Source organism: Gigantopelta aegis, chromosome 8 (genome assembly GCF_016097555.1).
Source record: "Gigantopelta aegis isolate Gae_Host chromosome 8, Gae_host_genome, whole genome shotgun sequence".
Lineage (NCBI taxonomy): Eukaryota > Metazoa > Mollusca > Gastropoda > Neomphalida > Peltospiridae > Gigantopelta > Gigantopelta aegis.
The window spans coordinates 15,441,348-15,463,854 of NC_054706.1; the positions used below are offsets into that span (position 1 = coordinate 15,441,348).

Here is a 22,507-nt window from a genome sequence, read left to right on the forward strand (position 1 = left end):
TTATAACCAAATAAGTTTCAGAGTGTATTAGATTGATGATGTAAACTACACCAACATTTTTATTTATTGTTCCATATTTACAAAAACCCACAAATAAACGTCACTGTATACAAGAAAGTCACATGACATGCTGTCAAAGTTGAAGGTTGTCAAACATGGATTTTACACATTAGAACATTCGTTTAATAGTGTGTGAATCCACCCCTGGCGCGAATACACTCGACACATCGTTGCCTCATGCTGTTGATCAGACGTCTGAAGAACTCTTGGGGAATGGCCTGCCACTCTGCCATAAGAAGTTGACCCAGATCATGAAGGTTGGCCGGAGGGGCATGGTTATCCCGAACTCTCTGCCTAATTCGTCCCAGGCGTACTCTATTGGGGCAAAGTCAGGCGAATATGCTGGCCAATCCATCCTGGCGATACTTTATGGTCTGAGAAAGTCCGTTACCACCCTGGCGCGGTGGGGTCTGGCGTTGTCATCCTGCAGAACTGCCCCGCCGCCAATCTGCTGAAAGCCTGGGTGAACCAACGGCCGGATAATCTCATTCAGATAGCGGATTCCATTCAGATTGCCATCCACCACATAGAGGGGGGTCCTGTGGTGGATAGAGATGCCGCCCTACACCATGACGCTGCCACCACCGAACCGGTGACGTTGTCTAACGTTAACGTCAGCGATGCGCTCCTCAGGACGTCTGTAGACACGAACCCGACCGTCGTTGAACTGAAGACTAAACCTGGACTCATCAGTGAACATCACTCGACCCCACTGAACACGTTGCCACCGCAGATGAAGCGTGCACCAGTGACGTCTGGCCGTTCTGTGACGTGGTAGGAGTGGTGGTCGAACAGCCTGGCGACGGCAGCGTAGATTATTGGCTCTCAGACGATTGCGTATGGTTTGATCAGACACTCGAGTTCCAGTCGCAGTCCGCAGATTGGCACGTAATCGGCGTGCAGTGGTTGTGCGTTGACGTAGAGCCATGTTGGCGATGTAGCGGTCCTCTCTATTTGTAGTGCTTCGGGGTCTTCCCGAACGTGGACGATTTCTAACAGAATTCGTTGCTTGGTACCGTTGCCACAGTCGGCCAACGACACTCTGACTGACACCAAGTCTCAGAGCAACATTTCTTTGCGTATTGTCATCCTGAAGCCAAGCAATAGCACTTCTTCGATCTTCGATAGTCAGTTGAAGTCGTACCATTGTCGAATTTGGTGTGTGCACCGTACACGAACGCAAGCTCCAATTATACGGAAATTTAGCATTGGGGACATGGAATACACGTGCAAAGCGTGCAAATGAAGCGCTTTGTGAAAAAGCAAGTTATGGGCACTTAGCAGACCTTTCGCTTTCGCCATAATTTACGTGCAAATGTAAGCATGTTTTCGCCATTAGAACTAGTCGACAGCGTCAATGACAGTGGATTTTAATTCATTTATGGGTTGCTTAGACCCACTTTCGTCAAAATGGAACAATACCATGCGTGACATTATGGTCTAGCTAATATAATTAACATTCAGAAAATAATGTCGAAAATATCGTCTGACCCTTAAATTCTTTTGAGTAGTATATATACAACAACCTTGTGTTCACTTACCTTGTGGACATCCGAATGCCAGCTGTCCGAGTGTGGTGTACTGTAATTCTTCACCTGCTAGTGACTGAAATTGAAAAATGGCAAAAACATATAAACTTTTACTTCACGTTAAAACAATTCTCGTATGCGTATGCACACACGTTATTGCTGTGGCTATTGTTATGGCATGTATGGGGGTATTTCTTGTTTTTTCATGGTGCTTTCTTTCTTTTGTTTTCTTTTCTTTATTTTTCTTTATTTATTATTTGTTTTCTTTCTTTACTTTTTTTTTTTTTTTGGGGGGGGGGGGGGGAATGGGTTGGTGTCTTCTTTTATGTTTTCAATCAATGATATTAACTTTTTTTCACCGATCAAGAAGATAATTTTGAGTGAAAATGTTCGTTCAAAAAGAGCAAAGAAAATTTTAATTTATATAACTTTTTCACGTTATTGCAACATATAATATACGGTAACGGCAAGGTGAACAATATATATATATATATATATATATATATATATATATTATATATATATATATATATATATATATATATATATATATGTGTATGTATTCTACACCTCAACCTTACCGGCTGTACGACAAAATTCAGACTGTTTTATGGTTTTTATGGGTGCACATCACCATTAACTACTCCATGCAGAACAGTATAATTGTTATGACATAATATATTCTGCAAAAAAATACGGCGATATTTAGAGTCACGTTTTAGGGAGTACTTTCCCCTGACAAGTACCTTGAACGACGCCAAAGCACAAAAATACACATCGGTTATTGGGTGTCACAAATGGTTCGAAGAACGATTTTAAAAGGCATATCAGAATTTTGTATTATTATTAATTTTGGTTTGGTGACATACACACACAAAGGCGTATAACCTCTTCCTTGCTATGGGGTTAATGATAAAGTTAAAGTTTCTTTTGGTTAACGGCACCACTAGAGCACATTGATTAATTAATCATTAGCTATTGGATGTCAAACATTTAGTAATTCTGACACAGTCATCAGAGGAAACCCGCTATGTTTTCTTTTCAGCAAGAGATCTTTTATATGCACTTTCCCACAGACAGGAAAGCACATACCAGGCCTTTTGACCAGTAGTGGTGCACTGGTTGGAACGAGAAAACCCCCAATCAGTTTAATGGATTCACCGAGGTGGTTCGATCCTGCGACGAAAGCACCTCAAACGAGCACTCAACTGACTGAGCTAAATCACGCCCTCCTTGCAACCCATATATATTTTTGAAAACTATCTTTTCACTCATAAATAGGTGGTCTGGTGGTTTCCTGACCACAGGTTAGTGCAGTAGTGCAGTGTAGTAGGCTTACAACCTTCTCGCTTTCAGCTGCAGCCGACGGGTAGTCTGACAAGGTGAGAAACGGGCAGATGCACGTTAAGTCCCACCCTTCCAGTACATAACCTCTCCACAGTTCGAGCTAGCACTATTACCAACTTGCAGCTATATATATATATATATATATATATATATATATATATATATATATATTAATTTCATATTTTTTCAATGATCGATGGGTGCGAGACGTAGCCCAGTGGTAAATTTAAGCGCTCGCTTGATGCGCGGTCGGTTTAGATTTTATAATATATAAATATACCGTGAGTAGGATAAGGGCCTGCCGGGCGCCATAGCCTACTTTTCTGTGATCACGTGACCTTCGTAGGAGACATTGGCCTTGGTGTAGGTGTGTGACGTTAGTGTGCAGGAGTGTGACCTTGCGCACTGGTGTACAGGTGTGTGACCTTAGTGTAAGTCTGACCTTGGTGTTGGGAGGCCGTGACCTTAGTATCATTGGTGTGCAGGTGCGACGTTCGCTTTGAGCAAGGGCACGTCTGTATTTCATCTAACGTGTGCAGGCAACTAGCGGGTTTTTTTTGTCTTTCTTGCATAACGTCTATTGTGTTGTTGTTTTTGTGTTCACAGTGGACATACATGTAGGTGTTTTTTCACAGTGCCTTTGTTTTTTTATTCTAGTTGACTTGACACCACAAATATTCAATAGCCATAAAAACCATTTCTCGTAAAAAAAATAATAAAAAAATAAAAAATTAAATTAAAAAAAGTAGCAGAAAACGCTACAGATGTTTGCAGACGGTACGGATTAAACAAAACTTACCACTTCTAAGGACTCGGCCCGACACCACATAGTGTATTTAATTTTAGCGCGCTGAATGTTGAATGGTTAAAGGAAGGAACAATTAAGGCATTTGACCTGGTATGCATAGTCAACGTTATACATTGTATAATGCACATTATTGCTTCATATCAACAAGTATAATCGTATAGTTAATTAATAAACCGGTTAAATGTGACGGCTATTATATATAACGGGCGCAGCCATTTTGTACCATCCCAGTGAATACGCCCTCTGGCGAGCTGGTGGTTACGTAATACCCAACGTGTCACGTCAGGAATTAGTCTTCGAACTGAAGAAACAAAACATACCTGATTGTGTGCGGATGCATTGCAATGTTCTGTAATAATATCCATCCCAGTAAGCCAGCAACAAATATATATTATTTTTCAATACAAAATAAACCAGCATTGTCCAAGTGCTGAACTGTATTATGTTTTGTACATTCTCAATTTCTACATTTTCAACGACGTGAGAGAGAAATATACGAAACGATTTAAATAGGTACCATAAATATCGTATTACAAAGTAAAGATATGTTTACAGAATAGATAGATAACTAGTTTAACGTGCTCATATACTAACTAGGGTTTCCAACACGCCAGATGTTCAAGACTGACCTACTTCGTCGCGCATATATATAGTTTAAATGACGGATTTTGTTGACATGTGTTAAATAGCTCAGTCGTTAGCGTTTGTGACTCAAGCGTAGAAGGTATAACGTTTGTTTCTCAAGTGGAGGAGAATCATATTTTTTCTATTAATTATTATTTTTTAAATTAATTTATTTATAGTTTATTTAATTATTTGGTTTTATTTATTATTTGCTTATTTATTCATTTAAAGTTTATTTATTATGTTAAGAAATGTTTTCAGGCAGAACCCAATGCAATACAAGCATCCTCTTTCACCCTGTGGGGGCTGGACGTAGCCCAGCGCTCGCCTGATGCGCGATCGATATAGGATCGATTCCCGTCGATAGGCCTATACAGAAATGTACCTGGTTTCCTCTCTAAAACTGTCAAAATTATGTTTGACATCCAATAACCGATGATTAATAAATCAATATGCTCTAGTGATGTCGCTAAACAAAACAAACTTTGACGATCAGTGTGCATACTGTAAGGGCGAATATGTAACAGGATTTATTCTGCTGCTTAAGACGGGCACACGTCGGTATTTCTTTTGCAGTTTTATTACCTCTGTTCACCTGGTGGCTAAGTGTTTTCATAAAGACTGTGGTCTTAATAGAATGCTTTTGGAGCTGGTCCGACAGATGTAATATGGTTATCAATGACCTTTACAGATTGAACAGAAAGCTATTGATCGTTCATCCTTTGTACTCCTCTATTATTAAACGAATGAATGAATGGCTCAACGACGAGCACAAAGAAAAAGTCGACTGTGTGTTAAAGAAATACAAATGAATGAAAATCACCACTCGCATTTTGTCTGGCGTACTACCAAGGTCACGTGATCACTGAAAAGTAGGCCATGGCGCCCGGTAGGCCCTTATACTACTACGGTGGGCCCATTGGGCTATTTGTCGTTCCAGCCAGTGCACAACGACTTGTATATCAAAGGTCGTAGTATGTGCTATCCTGTCTGGGATGGTGCATAGTATAGTTGTAACGAATACACCAAGTGGCGAATACGATACGTATCACGAATATGGGGTCTCGAACACGAATAAATATTCACGAATAACAATAATTACAGTGAATTCACCAATACTGTACTACTAACATTCTGAATGAAGCAACCCACCAGTGAACATAAGTAAAAAAATAGCATTTAAATAGTAGGATGTGTTTAATATTAAACTTTGGAATGTTACACGTTAAAAATTAAATGACAGTTATAAACAAAAAAAATTATAATAAAAAGAAAATTAACAAGACGCAAAAACAAAACAAGGATGTAAACACTGTCTGGAAGAAAAAGAGGCTCTTTAGGGAGTGACCACATCTCCTGTTCTGCTGAACACCCTTCTCCAAAACAGAAACATTTCACTATCAATAAAATCATGGAAACATACAGAAAAATAGAGGTGCTGGATGTTTCTGTTCATTTTCCTTTCCTTTCCTTTTTTTCCAACTGGAAAAACTTACCAAATGTTTAACATACAATAGCCGATGAAGGGCCGAGACGTTGCCCAGTGGTAAAGCGCTTGTTTGATACGCGGTCGATCTTAGATCGATCCCTGTCGGTGGGCCCATCGGTAGGCCCATTGGGGCTATTTTTCGCTTCAGCTAGTGCACCATGACTGGTATATCAAAGTCCGTGGTATGTGCTATCCTGCCTGTTGCATATAAAATATCCTTTGCTACTAATGGAAACATGTAGCGGGTTTCCTTTCTTAGACAATATGTCAAAATTACCGAAATTATGTTTGACATCCAGTAGGTGATGATTAATAAATCAATGTGCTCTAGTGGTGTCGTTAAACAATGACTGATGATCATGTTGGATATACCGATGTGATGATCGATTATAATAATCCATAATCGATTGCCGCGGAAAATGTTAGCTTTAACTGTTCCTCCAGTTTTGTTTAGATGATACCGGCCTCGGTGGCGTCGTGGTTTAGGCCATCGGTCTACAGGCTGGTAGGTACTGGGTTCGGATCCCAATCGAGGCATGGGATTTTTAATCCAGATACCGACTCCAAACCCTGAGTGAGTGCTCCGGAAGGCTCAATGGGTAGGTGTAAACCACTTGCACCGACCAGTGATCTATAACTGATTCAACAAAGGTCATGGTTTGTGCTATCCTGCCTGTGGGAAGCGCAAATAAAAGATCCCTTGCTGCTAATCGGAAAGAGTAGCCCATGAAGTGGCGACAGCGGGTTTTCTCTCAAAATCTGTGTGGTCCTTACATAAAATGTGTTGAGTGCGTCGTTAAATAAAACATTTCTTTCTTTGTTTAGATGATGGAACTGATTTAAATATGTTGGGTTGGTGTTTGTTTTCATGTGTATATTAACAAAGAATAATGTGTTAAAGGGTAAAATTAGCGATTTGTAGGCTCTAGCACGTTGAACATGACAATAGGTGCATTTCCCTTTTAATTCAGATCCTTATTTTGTTTATATAATTATAACAGATTGGTACAGACCGATAGTCGATAATTAAATTCTAACCGATGGAACGAAATATTTTATTTAACAACGCACTCAACACATTTCGTTTACGGTTATATGGCGTCGGACATATGGTTAAGGGCCACACAGGTATTGACAAAGGAAACCCGCTGTCGCCACTTCATGTGTTTACTGTTTTCGATTAGCAGTAAGGGATCTTTTTTATGCACCATCCCATAGACAGGATAGCACATACCACGGCCTTTGGTGTACCAGTATGTGGTGCACTGGCTAGAGCGATAAATAACGGGGATCGAAATTCCAACCGATTCCCAACATTAATTCAAAGCAACAAACAGCTTCATTTTCATTCAAATTTTTCCAAAATAGCTTTTCATAATGGAAAAATCTGTGGCATCATGCATGACTGACACAGCAAAACACCTTTGTCAGGACTTTGTATTGTTAGAAAGGTGTACCAGGAAGAGGCGTAACCGAATCGTGACGTTATGGACATTGTGTAATACTTATTTTATCAACACTGAATTACACACATCTTTTCAATACGTAGTGAAGAATGAATTAAGGCTACGAGGAAGTATCGATTCCTGAAATATAATTATGAACTGCAAAATATTATAGTACAGGCCTCTGACAATTAAATCATGCGTTACACAATTTAGACTTGCACGAACAAAATGATCGTTCGTGCAAATAAAAGATCCCTTGCTGCCTGTTGTAAAAGAGTAGCCTATGTGGCGACAACGGGTTTCCTCTAAACATTGTCATAATGACCATATGTTTGACGTCCAATAGCCGATGATAAGATAAAATTCAATGTGCTCTAGTGGCGTCGTTAAATAAAACAAACTATATATATATATATATATATATATATATATATATATATAATTCACAAAGATCTCTTAGGCTCTGCTAGACAACAAAGCATCCTCTTTGCAAGTCTTTTAGCATTGCACTGCGAAATCGCAAAGATGCGAGAGTTTAGTGAATTACGCTCCTGGTCTTCCTACTATTTATTAGTAGCATAAATGCATTTGTTCAACAACCACTCTAAATTCCTGTCTGTGTCATAATTCTCAACAGGAATTTGGCTTCTGTGATGGGCAGTATGTGTAATAAAATCCCTATACATAGATCTTTGTTAAAATGCCATTGGCCTGAAATACAATACGGTTTACGAACAGTGGTAATAATATGTAAAGCCATTAGATCTTTAAAACATTTTTATATCCGGTTCGTTCAACTTGACTGAACAACCATTATTTCCACCATGGTTACCGTGATGTGAAAGAATGAACTAACAGGATAGAGAGACAAAAGAAAAAAGAAAGAAAGGAGATTTCTTGTCTCACGACATTCCTGACCACGCCCATTGGGTTATTTATCATCTCAACCAGTGATATTGTTTTCTATGCAGCGAGAAATATCTACGTTCAATTTCACAACAATGAATGAAGGAAATGTTTTATTTAACGACGCACTCAACACATTTTATTTACGGACATATGGTTAAGGACCACACAGATATTGAGAGAGGAAACCCGCTGTCGCCACATCATAGGCTACTCTTTTCGATTAGCAGCAAGGTGGTTCGATCCTTCGACGCAAGCACCTCGGGCGAGCACTGAACGGACTGAGCTAAATCCCGTTCATCTTTATATAAAAGTTGCTTGCTTATGGGAGTATATTTTTGGGTGATCTTTATAGTAAGACTTAACAGTATTTGCAAGTTTTTGTTAGTGTCTCATATAATCTCAGTTAAAATAAGTTACATTTTGTTTTTAGAGTGATTCATGAATCCATGCCATACCAGCTGTCTGTTAAATACTGCTTTGTGGAGGTTGCGATTTGTAAAACCAGTCTTAGGATTAGCAGTGGTCAAGACGGAACAGTTAGGATGTGACTTCTTGGGGAGACTGCCTTGTGGAGGTTGCGATTTGTCAAACCGGTCTTAGGATTAGCAGTTGTCAAGACGGAACAACTAGGATGTGACTTCTTGGGGAGACTGCCTTGTGGAGGTTGCGATTTGTCAAACCGGTCTTAGGATTAGCAGTGGTCAAGACGGAACAGCTAGGATGTGACTTCTTGGGGAGACTGCCTTGTGCAGAGATACGATTTTCAATCCGATAACTGTTAAATGTTTGTGGTTCACACCTTTCATTCATTAATTTATACTTATTTTCGTGCTTAAGGTTCAAGTACGCTGTCCTGGGCACACATCTCAGCTATCTGGGCGGTCTGTCCAGGACAGTAGGTTAGTGCTTAGTGAGAGAGAAGTTGGTGTAGTAGCCTTACACCTACTCATTGAGTCGTTTAACTCGCTTTAGGTAGGAGCCGGTCCCAGGATGCGAACCCAGGATCTACCAGCCTTAGGTTCGAATGTTTAAAACCACTACATCACCGAGGCCGGTGATTCACACCCAAACCAAATTAAAGTCTTATATAAAATGGCACAATTTCATTTGGTGACCCACATAAATATCAGCTGAAATAAATTACACGTCGTTAGTTTTATTTTAGTTTGACTTTCTTGGTACCTGATTTAAAATGTGCCCATTTGTATAGCAGAAGCAGCTTTAATATTTGTTTGTGGCTATGAATGTGTGCAAATTACAAATATAAACCGAAATAATTTCGCTAAAGGCACATACTTTTTTAAACAGGTGTTTAGCATATTTATTAAAATAACGAATGGGTATGGACTTAAAATACATCCCTGTATGATACCCAATCTGATTAAAATCAGCTGTACTGGCCACACGTGACACCAATCGTGTGATACCCATCACGTCGGAATATAAGCCAGTTTCTTGTTCATCTTGTACGCTTATTGTTCTGATAAATATTTGAGATGTTTTTGTTTTCGCGTGATCCATGTCTCCAAGGCTTCTATAAGTGGAAAGACATGACACCATGTAATTGCGACATGGGATATTTGGGTGTGTCTTTTGAGTACCGAGCTACTGACTCATCATGACATACAATTCACGTGCTTTACGCAAACGTCTGATAGCTTCAGTTTTAAAAAAATGACATACTTTTCAACAGAAAATATTCCACCGTGTGGCACTTATGACAATATTTATAGTGGCTTTTTCTTCATTTTGATAAATCTTATGATTTTATTTGTTCATTTGTAACTTGGTTACATCTCCTTAAGTTTAAAGCACGCTGTTCCTGGGGCACACCTAAACTGTCTGGCCTGTCTGTTAAGGATAGTGGGTTAAACATTAGTTTTTAGTGCTTAGTGAGAAAAAAGTTGGTGTAGAGGCCTTACACCTCCTCAATGAGAAGTTAAAACTCACTATGGATGGGAATCCGTATTGAAATGCACTTTTTACTACATTGTAACAAATGTCCCGAATTAAGAAACATATATTTAAAACATTTAGTTAGTCATTAAAAACGACAATTACCAAAATATTGCCATCGAATATAAACATAAATTATGTTTATTAGTCCTTAACTCTTTAAATATACACGATTGTCTAGATTGAGAAAGTTTACAATCAAGGCTTAAATAGTGAGACACAATAATACTTAATTTGTACAAATTAATTTTATATTAATTTTTAATACTACTGTCAGTTTGTGTGTGTGTATATACATATAACAGACAGGCGTGTGCCCATGGTAGCGTTCTCAAGTAGATACAAGTACTAAAATAAAATTAAATGGAAAAAAGTCCTAAATATTCTTTAAATCGCCAACTTCTAACAAAAGAGTCGTGGCATGTCGATGCAGGGGCGGATCCAGGATTTTGTCACAAACTTCAAAAAAGGGCATTTTAAGTTTAACGTTATCGAAAGCAAATGGGTCGAGATGCGAAAAGGGAGGTAGATCTGTAGAGAGTTCGGGGGCATGCTACCCGGAACATGTTGAAATAAAGATGCTCCGAGACGTGTTTCCAGGGTAAGTTAGTGTTGGATATTGTGGAAGATGAATTAAACAATTTTTTTTTTTTTTTTTTTTAAATAGGGCATTTTAAACTGGCGGGGGTCGTGGAACCCCTGTGGACCCCCCCCCCCCCCACCCAACACACACACACACACACATACACACACACACACACACACCTGCATCCGCCAATTTCTCATGGGAATACATTAAATTGTTTTTCTTCTTCATGATGTCTAGAATGATACACGCCATAAATAATTCTTAAGAATTCCTATAGTTTTCGCTTTATAGATATCTTGTCAAGGAACACTGGGATAGTGTTGCCGCCTAATCAAATCATGATATATTAGTTTAAGAAGCATTTAAATAGGAGAAAAGAGACATTATAGGCAGAGAAATTAATTGGAACCTTTTGCCGTGGCAAGATTTCTTTTTCAAAGGTAGATACAAGAATATATAATAGGGGTGCGATGCGACACGATGGGGAGGGACAGTAATTGTGTTCAGTAGGATACTGGTATTCATTGTGTGAAGGGACAATGTCAACAGAGTACAGTTCGCAGTGGTGGGTAGGGTGTGTGTGAGGGGGGGTGGGGGTGGGGGGGGGGGGTAGCCTACCCGTTGGGTCAGCCCCTTAAATGTTGTCTTATATTTTTAAGGTGTTGGAGGGATTTCGGGTTTTATAGGGTTTCATTTTCGTTTTCAGTGTGTAAATGGAAGACAGTTGTATTTGAAAGCTAAACCCGCCAAATCCTAAAACCCCAACACCAGGTCGTGGCTACGATATCGCTATACACCAAAGTGGTTCACTACATGGCCAAATATTTGTTTTCTGGAGTGCTAAATGTTTATCAATATGTATGTGGAAAGTCGACGCGAACAATTCGTGTTTGTGTTTACATACACGATGAGTATGAATAAATAAGCAGGTATGTTTTTGTTTTGTTTACACGATCGACGATACTTGAAGACCCATAAGACATACACACCACTCCTGTTCAAACATTACCCGCGGAGTTGTGGAACACCCTTGTCAGATGGATGGAATGACGATTCGTTCTCACTCTGTTGTCGTGCTAACGGCCTCCCATTTTTGAAGGGGGGGGGGGGGAGGAGGGCTTGACGCAGGCTGGCTATGGCCCAAATTAAACGAAAATGCCCACATCTGGATAACAACGTTTATTCGTATTCATATAGAGTTCCAAACGAATCACAACGCATTTTAACATGGATTAAAGGGACAGACTCTAGTTTCAGGGCGTGAATATTAACACTAAGTTTAGTTAATCTACAAACCTGTAACACATTTGCATAAAGTTACAACCGAGTGAAAGTCTACTCCATAACTGTTACTTCTCAAAAGCACGTGCGTTTTTAAAAATATGAGAAATGCATTTTGGATGGCCAAATACATTTCGAATGTATGGAAATGGATAATCTAAACCATAAAATCTTAAGTAAAGTATGATTTCAGTTATCAAAAACGGCTATAATAGTCAAAAATATGTCTTAGTGTTTAAAAACTAGGGTACTAGTATGTCCCTTTATACTGCGAGTATAGTGATGAAAATATATGATGAAAAGGTCTCGGGCCAACAATCTCTACCCGAACGTGTTCGATTTGCTCCACCACGTAGGTGGAGATGGGGTGGGGGTGGCATTCCGCGTCTAGTATGTCTATGCGTGCCTATATCAATTTAATGTTCAAGCACGTCCGTTGCAGGTACAACTTGTGATGGGATGATTGGCTGGGCAATATCGTCTTACATAAACATGTGTTTAAAGAACTCTGCGCCATCCCGACGTATGGGTGGACATTTTAAAATAAAATATTTACGTATTATGTAAAACCATTAATATTATTATTTATAACACAGGCCACGCCTACTCAACAGGAACAAGGGATCTTTTATATGCACTCTTCTACAGACAGGACAGCACATTCCACGAAATTTGATACACCAGTCGTGGGGCACTGGTAGTGGTGAACCACTATACAACGTGTCCACCGAGGGCGATTGATCCTACAATCCATGACACTTGGTGCGAGAAGTCATCCCACTCCACGCTAAAAGAAACCCGATGCCTTACAGTGAACAGTTTGATTCTGGGTGTGTGCCGAGCAGTACACGCAATGGTAAATTTAACGCATATACTATTACACACAGACAAATTATTTACATACATACATACATACAGGGTGTTAGTTCATAGTTATATTGTTAAAACAAGTACACGGTTGGACTTACGTATGCATAAAAACTATTTAATATTATTATTTCACTGTTGAGTATTCCCTAAGGCTGTCATTTCATTTCGTTACAGCTAAAATGCAAGACCATTGGAGTAGTAATGCAAGGAGAGGGTTATGACTTTTCACCCAATACCAATCCAGTTTTAAATTGAGAGTAGGATTTATTTAATATTTATTTTATTTTATTTTTGTTAATGAGCCCAGTTGCATTTAAAGGGGTTTACCATTGAAATGGAGAGAGAGAGAGAGAGAGAGAGAGAGAGAGAGAGAGAGAGAGAGAGAGAGAGAGAGAGAGAGAGAGAGAGAGAGAGAGCAATATCTGCTACACAAGTTGTCAACTATAGCATTCTTCCAGCAAAATCACCTGTACATAATTTGTTTGTAAAATGAATTGGAATAAATATCTAACGATCTTACCCGAGAACAAAAGACGAATAATAGTACAACAAATCCAATTGGGAACCCCTCCATGTTGAATTCCGGCGGATTCCGCCAACACCCGTCTAGTAACTGTTACCTCCACACCTACACACACGAACCCCAGCTGATCACGTGCTCGCCCTTTTTTACCCGGAAGGTAGATGCTATCAATGTGTAATACATACAAGAGCAGTAAAAAAGAAAAAGAAAAAAAAGAAGAATTTATACTTTAATAAAATAACGTGCAATTATATTATTCTTTTATTTGGATTTTTAAAATATATGTATATACATATTCACTATTTTATTATTTGAAAACAATCGACTTTTAAACAAGAGCAGACTGTGAGTGACGAGACTTTAAAATGTTAATATGAACTTGATATGGGCAGGAACGCTCAGCGATGCGTGTAGAAAGAATTCACCTGACCATGATGAGCGGCGGCGCGGAGTTATTTTCAGCCGGTTTGGATTTCAACATTTAAATTTCTACACAATAGCTGGGTACCGTGCACAAAGGTACAGTGGGTTTAAACCTATCACACACACCACAAGAAGGCTAATTTGTCACTCCCTAGAATCATACCGCCAGTGACACGTACGTCCTTCAAGGAAGCTCAGGAACCTTTTAATTCGGGGACGGGATCTTTTTTAGTTTTTTTTAAAGTCCATTACTTTGTTTTGCCTCATTCAGATGCATGCTCGGACCCAAGACAAATCCAGATCGTCCGGATCCCATTTTTGGCCACTTATAAATTCATGCTTTTACAAGAGTTTCGTATTTCTGTTCAAACCAATGCCTTTACGTTACGTACATCATGTTCAAGGGCCTCCTCTCAGAATCGCATGCCAACTGACCGATTTAGAAAGACCTGGGCTCATTGACGCTTGCTATTCGATCCTCACCTTTCAAAATTCCTGGGTTCGCCACAGTCTGTTTGTTTTGCATAAAAAATTGTGTGAATATAGCTCAGGGGTAGAGCGCTTGTCTCAGTTTACTGTCCTGGACGGATGAGCCGGCGTAAATCGACACCTGCGCCCATGACAGGCGTACGCTACAACAGCTTGCTCCGAATGTGCACGTTAAACCCTATGACCTGACCTGACCTGACCTGCATATAAAATCCTGTTCTGTACGAGGAGCCGGTGTAAGTGGACACCTGCGCCCATGACAGGTGTGCGATACAACAGCTTGCTCCGAATGTGCACGTTAAACCCTATGACATGACCTGACCTGACCTGACCTGACCTGACCTGCATATAAAATCCTGTTCTGTACGAAGAAGCCGATGTAAGTGGACACCTGCGCCCATGACAGGCGTGCGATACAACAGCTTGCTCCGAATGTGCACGTTGAGTCCTATGAACTGACCTGACCTGCTCGTTTGAAGTGTGATGGGTCAATCGCCATCGATGGCTAGATTTTAAACCGACCCATCTAGTGCCACATAGCTGATACATCAAAGGCTGTGGTATGTACTGTCCTGCCTATGTAAATGCATATAAAAGATCCATTGGCAATTTGCTATTTATTTTTATAGGAATACCCTATGTGGTGCCAGAGGCCTCTGTGTATGCCTGTCTGATATCTCTGCCTCTGCATCTTTCTCCCCCCCCCCCCCCTCTCTCTCTCTCTCTCTCTCTCTCTCTCTCTCTCTCTCTCTCTCTCTCTCTCTCTCTCTCTCTCTCTCTCAGCGCCCAGTAAATCACACTGACAAAATTGCACGTCTGGTACTCTATATCAGTTTCAAATTATAAATTATAATAATCCCAATGGAAAAAGTATACTCTTTTATTTAATGATACCGGCACGTAGTTTAAATGGCGGTATCAGATGTCAGACTATACCACAAGAGAAAAATGTTTGCTAGACTGGTTTATGCGCTTCACGGTAAACTAAATGACCACGTCGGGAACCAGTCAAATAGTTCGCGAACGTTAGCAAAACTGACTTAACTGAGAGCTGGTCTAGGCAGTCAGATAATAAAAAAACCAAAAAAAACAAAAAACAAACAAACAAACAAAAAACAAACAACAAACAAAAAAACAACAGCACGCTATTGCGACATAGGCTAATATTATTGATTAGCAGCTACAGCCCCCCCCCCCCCCCCCACACACACACACAGACAGGGTAGCATATACCACAACATTTACTATACAAGTCGTGGTGCATAGGTCTGAGTGCGGGAAAAAACCCGACATTCAGGGCGTTCCTGGACCGATCACAAGGGTAGTGATTCGTTTGCAACCCTATGTAGCTGTTTGGTAGTAATGCTAATATGAATAAATGTAGTTATTGATATTTTATAAAAATAATTGAATTATGGGTACAGTCCATAATTCTGAGAAAAATAACGGCTATTTGGAGACCAGAGATGTGACGTATTATTTCGAGTCACATGACGGGCATTCCCCGAATAACCGCAGTGTCAAAACGATCACCAAGCTCGTGTAATGAGAACGCTTGACCGTTCTCTGCGACGTAGGGTAAATAGAAAAAAATAATAAACACAATGAAAATAAGTTATTAAAAAATAATAAAAACATGTATTGAATGATAATAAGGGGTGTGTGGTGGTGGGGGGGGGGGGGAGGCCCCTCCTAGTTCTGGAGAAAAACCTCAAATTCTAGCAAAAATTAGAGAGATAGTCGTGCATAATAAGCTAACCTGAGACTATTTTACCATGTATTTCTATCATTCTACCCTAAAAATATATGTGTAAATGGGTAGTGATTCCAACCCAATGTAGCTGTTTGGTAGTAATGCTAATATGAATAAATGTAGTTATTGTTTAATTCTGACAAAAACCAGCCTGTTTCCCCCCCCCCCCCCCCCCCCCCCGCTACAAAATGGAATCCCGTATGTCTATGTTTGTTCCTTCCGTCCTTCCTTCTGACGCAATCAGGGACGGGACATAGCCCAGTTTTAAAGCGCTCGCTCGACGCGCGGTCGGTGTGGGATCGATTCCCGTCGGTGGGCCCATTGGGCTATTTCTCGTTCCAGCCAGTGCACCACGACTGGTATATCAAAGGCCGTGGTATGTTTTATCCTGTCTATGCGATGGTGCATATAAAAGATCCCTTGAGGCTAATCGAAAAGAGTAGCTCATGAAGTGGCGACAGCGGGTTTCCTCTCAATATCTGTGTGGTTCTTAACAAGATGTCGGACGCCATATAACCGTAAATAAAATGTGTTGAGTACGTCGTTAAATAAAACATTTCTCTTTCTTTCTGACGCAATCGTAGATAATACAGTCATAATGCTGCAGGTTTCATCTTTTTGTCACAACGACCAGCTGTATGACATCTATTAGTCGGTGATTAATAAATGAATGTGCTCTGGTGGTGTCGTTAAACAAAACAGCATCCCATTTGATCAATTGAAGAACAGCCCTAAGTCTCTCCATTTAAAGGTGGGGTGATCCAGATATCCATCGACCCCAAGCAAGCGTACTAGCCACATCCGGGTCAGTTTAAAGATGGCTCAATGGGGATACAAAGGACCCCCCCCCAAAAAAAAAAATAATAATAATAATAATAATAATAAAAAAAAAAAAAATAATAATAATACAAATAAAATAAATAATAATAATAAAAATAATGAAATAAATAAATAAATAATAACAATAGTAGTAATAATAATAACAACAACAACAACAAAATAATAATAAATAAATTAATTAATTAATTGCACCTCTTTTTTTATTTTTCTTGTATTGGTATGCGGTTTTTGACGAATACTTCCTGGATTCGTCTACAATAAATACATGCATGTTCATTGTTACCGTGTGAAAACTATTCCATGGTAGAATATGATTAAGCTGCTCGACATTTGTAATACTGGTATGATACACCTGGTTAACAAAATATAAAAGACACAGTGGGTTGTGACAATATTAAAGGATTCGGCTTCATGAATAATACTTCGTACAGACAGGGTGTCTTTGTATGAAGTGGGTTATTTATATTACGCGGAAGATATGTCATTCACAGCAACTGGTACTGCCTTGCTTACAAACTACGAGCACAAAGACATGAAGAAAATGCCTACATACTACGACGTGGAGAAAAAAGAAAGGAATGTTTGTTTAAAGGGGCAGTCTCAAAGCTGCATAAACTCCAGATGTGTGTGTGTGTGTGTGTGTGTGTGTGTGTGTGTGAGAGAGAGAGAGAGAGAGAGAGAGAGAGAGAGAGAGAGAGAGAGAGAGAGAGAGAGAGAGAGAGAGAGAGAGAGAGAGAGAGAGAGAAATGGACAGATTTTACCTAGACGTAAATGCCATACAAAATTACATCCAAATTTACAACTATTTTGTAATTTTCAATGTTGCAAAATCCAATAATTGTACCTCCATATTGGCTACTGACTTCCGGTTGGCACTCTGCATGAAGCAGTCACGCCTTTGTTAAGCGCTCTCTCTGTGTCTGTCTGTCTGTCTGTCTGCATCTCATTGGTTTTAAGCACAATTTGAAAGGTATGGACAGATAGTAATAATCAATATAAGATATCAAATGTTTATATAATTGGTTAAAAAAGAGAAAGGAAATAAAATATATAACAAACATGTTTTTATGGTGGTGTAAAACTGTTTTTCTAGAAAGGTTGGACTAACAGTGAATTGCTCTTACCTGGGCGGGCAAAGTCTTACGGTGGGTTTTTTAATAGCCCTATGCCTGTAATTAATAAATTAGTATGATAGACTTTTGTAAGGAGTAGCTATTTGATGGATATCACCTTATAAACATAGTGAGGGACGACAAATGCTTGTACAATATTTGAGGTAGGGTTAACAAAATGTGCAACCAATGAACATAACTACACAAATTAGCACTCAAAATTAAACCTCTCTTCAAACTGATGTATGATATATACAAATTGGTGTAATGAGTAGGTCATCGAAGGTCATGACCTTTTGTTGTTGTTGTTAGTTTTTTTTTAAATCCGACACCTTGGCATTAATGGTACTACTGGTTATGATGGATATATTTTATCTCAACTTCCTAGAATGTGAATGATAGACACCCTGTGAGTAATTAAAGGGGTCTTTGTTAAATTGTTTTTTAAAAAAAAGAGTGCCTTTACAACAAACGACAGAAAGTCATATTTACAAAACTACCAGAAAAGTGTGAAAAACTCATAATTACTTTGCAGGCAGTCACTAGATGCTTACACAATACCAGTAACAATTTCAAAAATAGTTTATCATTGCCTTAGATTTCAACGATTAAAAGAGACCACATGTCCGAGATACACGTTATGGTCACCATCATGGATTTCGAAGATGGCCGCCATGCAAGAAGTTTCTATTGAACAATTTACTTCTCACAGTAACAAATACAGTTTTCAGTACACTTCGATGGGACCTGTTTACATGCACATTTAGTGTCACATCCACCCAGACTCTTGTAACCACACTTAAGAACGTAAAACTAGCCGTCTTTATCAAAGATACTTCCCATCTCTTTGGAGTGGGTGCATTTTGTTTACATTAGTGGAACATAGTGTCAGCTTGATAGGTAACGTGTTTTGAGTGATGCAGTTTCTAGGCAGTGATGTTCCAATAATTGATTATAATCTAACATTGGTCGGTTTGGCTCTGCCGGTGTTTTGATTGATTATAAAAGTCTATAACAGATTGTTTGGAAAAAATGTTAACTAATTATACCTTTAGTCTAGATGATGTAATTAATGTGCATATGTTGGGGTTGGGGTTGGGGTTTGTTTGCACGTCTACATACAACAATGTTATTAATTTGTTATTAAATGTAGATTGGTAAATTGTAGGGTGTATTGCAGTATGAACATGACGACAGGTGCATTGTCTTTTTAATTCAAATGATTTATTATGTTCATATAATTTTAATCGATTGTGTAATCTAAAGTTGATTGGTTGGTGACAACCGAGTATAACTGATAATCGATTATGGATTTCCAATCACTAGCAGCAGGGCATATTAGGTGGGTGTAATTGTTTCCATTGTCATCCTATGCTGGTGGTACAACAATTTCCTTGCTTCGTCAACATTTTCCACGTCGCTGGTCTTATTATAACAAGATAACTGTGTAATGTTAATACGTGTGGAGCATTTGCAATTACTTTAGTGTAAGGGTTAAGTACCATGTAGGTAAAGGCACAAGTCACATCTGGGTAGCAGTACTAAGCTATCATTTTACCTTTTCCAGTGAAAGCAGAGGCAGTACCATGATGCCTGCTACCTCGAATGCCCTTTCCTCTTCTTCTCTTAAAATGATGTGACGTTACACGTGATACATGTCTTTTGGAACGTTCTATGTTGTATGAAACAGAGACAATATCGGCATACTCATCAAATATCCGTTATCTGGCAACAACAACATTCCTGGAAACTGGGCGGACTTTTTTGTGATCCAACAAATAATGAGATACCTTTTGCATACCAACTGCTATCGTAGACTGCCCCAAAGACAAGTATATAACAATTGCATCTAGTGTCGCAATTATTCTTCTTAGTAAGACGCATATGCTCTACACTTCCGCTATTGGAACGTTTCACAATTATCTTGTATGCTAACACCAGTGACCCGGAACATGTTGGCGAAGGTGTTTTACTGCCAGAAGAAGACGGAGAAGAAGACAATGGACACCATTTCACCCACCCAGGATGCCCTACTGCAGTACTCAAATCGTGTTGCCTACCAAGCTGGGATGTGGTTTACCAGTGAACAAACAGCATGAACAAAATGCACGCACTCCAGACGGATGGGGGACGACTACCTGCAATGAATTGGTTGAGCATACTTGCAAGATATATGCCTCTATATTTTACAATTCGCAATCAAGTTAATCTTGTAGCCCAGTGGTAAAGTGTTCGCTTGATGCGCGGTCGGTTTAGGATCGATCCCCGTCGGTGGATCTATTAGGCTATTTCTCGTTTCAGCCAGTGCTCCACAACTGGTGTAACAAAGGCCGTGGTATGTACTATCCTATCTGTGGGATGGTGCATATAAAATATCATTTGCCGCTAATCGAAAATAGTAGTCCATGAAGTGGTGACAGCGGGTTTCCTCTCTCAATATCTGTGTGGTCCGTAACCATATGTCTGACGCTATATAACCGTAATTAAATGTGTTGAGTGCGTCGTTAAATAAATAATTTCCATCCTTCCTTCTTCAAGTTATTCTATGCCGCGACTACCTATAGTATATTATTAATTTCTATGGAAGGTACAATTAAAAGTGTAGTGTCTGCTTTCTCGTGATCACATGGTGGCGTTGACCGATTGGGTCATTGTAGAATAACAGTGACACCAGATATAATTATTTACTTCATGAACTTCTGCAATCTTGGTGGTGAACGATCACGAAAACAATCATACGAGTTAGACCTATCTGGTTACCCAGTACCTTACATTTGACGAGTACAGTATGCCGCCCGTATAGTATTTATTTCATATAACATATGACGATGTTGTATGGGACACATGCACTATGAGTAGCATCAAATCATTTAGAAGAGATGAGTAATATATATTCGAGGAAGTAGGCACTACTGTATATATGACGTCTTATAAAGTAAGGAGCTGGATTTAGCTCAGTCGGTTGAATGCTCGCTCGAGGCGTTTGCGTCGCAGGATCCAACCTCCTCGGTGGATCCATTCAGATGATTGGGTTTTTCTCGTTCCAACCTGTGCACCACAACTTAAGAAAGGCCGTGGTATATGTTTTCCTGTATGTGGGAAAGTGTATATAAAAGATCCCTTGCTGCATTAGAAAACATGTAGCGGGTTTCCTCTGATGACTAAGAGTCAGAATTACCAAATGTTTGACATCCAATAGCCGATTATTAATGAATCGATGTGCTCCAGTGGTGTCGTTAAACAAAACAAAACAACAATCTTATAAAGTAAAGTTAAATCCCTCGCCCTGCATCTTTTCCACAGCTTCACACAATGTAAACAACGGGACGGAGAAGGGCTTTTGATAACGATGACCAGCGCAGGGTTCTTGTGTGGAATACCCGTCAGCTAACTTTAGCTTCCAAAACCTGCAGCAAAATAATGGTAAATTAAGAGACTGCAGCATTTTTCCTCAATGTTTCGTTCCTTTTATAAAACACCCATCTAGTGATATTTTACATGATATAACTGCATTTATTACCCTAAAAAAAACACCTAAGTTAGACCAAAGGAAAACTGTGAGCCTAGGTGGTGTGAGTGCTGAAATATTGGAATACCCTAACTTTGGCTTTCAAAGCCTGCAGTGATCTGGTTAAAGGCTAATAAAGGGACATTCCTGAGTTTGCTGCATTGTAAGATGTTTCCCACTAATAAAATATTTCTACGATTAAACTTACATATTAAATATATTTTCTTGTTTAGAATATCAGTGTCTGTATGTTCAATGTGTTTCTGGTCGTCTTAATATTTGTAAGAAGCCCAACTGGAGTTTGTCTTCAAATAATTTCGTACGTACGAAGAAAAACATATTTTAGGAAACAAACTGAAATTTAATCAATTACAAATATTAGAACGATCAGAAGCACAATCGATAGACAGCCACTAATATGTTATGCAGAAAAAATATATTTGATATGTAATTACAATCGTTAAAAAGTCTCTGTTAGTCGATAACATCTTTAAAATTGAAGCAAACTCGGGAATGTCCCTTTAAGTATGAGGGGATTCGAACCACAGACTGAGCTAATAAGGAAATTCCCACTAGCTACTGCAAGTAGGAGCACTTTATACCAACACTACTACATACCCCCTCCCCCCAGGTGAAGCTACGTCCAGGAGCTGTGGGCCACGGGCAGTTGGACTGTTGTTACATTAATAAACAACCCATGGTAACATATTTTCAATGTATAAAAGATACATTAATAAATAATCCAAACTAAGTTTCATTTACAATATAATGAAAAATACACATTGACACAGTGCATGTTTAGCACGAGACGTGAATATACTGCACGGACCTTGACCTAATAAATAAACGTTAGTCTACCTTTCGCTGTGGGCGTTGGGGCGACATAAAGATCGAAGGTCTTGACCGGTATTAACTATAAAAAGATAAAGAAAACTAACCTCAGGATTTC

General features: G+C 39.2%; 2 protein-coding genes across 2 annotated transcripts in view; one reads left to right on the forward strand and one right to left on the reverse strand.

The window, feature by feature from the left end:
- Positions 1-13,552, reverse strand: part of LOC121379503 (cubilin-like) — a 30,445-nt gene extending 16,893 nt beyond the window's left edge. Inside the window, exons 1-2 of the mRNA XM_041508147.1 lie at positions 13,431-13,552; positions 1,602-1,665 (exon numbers count right to left, since the gene is read on the reverse strand). Of these exons, the coding sequence (XP_041364081.1) occupies positions 1,602-1,665; positions 13,431-13,484 (118 nt within the window). The 5' untranslated portion in view covers positions 13,485-13,552. The remainder of the gene's footprint in view (positions 1-1,601; positions 1,666-13,430) is intronic.
- Positions 13,553-20,002: 6,450 nt separating this feature from the next.
- LOC121379504 (fibrinolytic enzyme, isozyme C-like) overlaps positions 20,003-22,507 on the forward strand; it is a 34,522-nt gene continuing 32,017 nt past the window's right edge. Inside the window, exon 1 of the mRNA XM_041508148.1 lies at positions 20,003-20,132. Coding sequence (XP_041364082.1) covers positions 20,003-20,132 — 130 coding nt within the window. The remainder of the gene's footprint in view (positions 20,133-22,507) is intronic.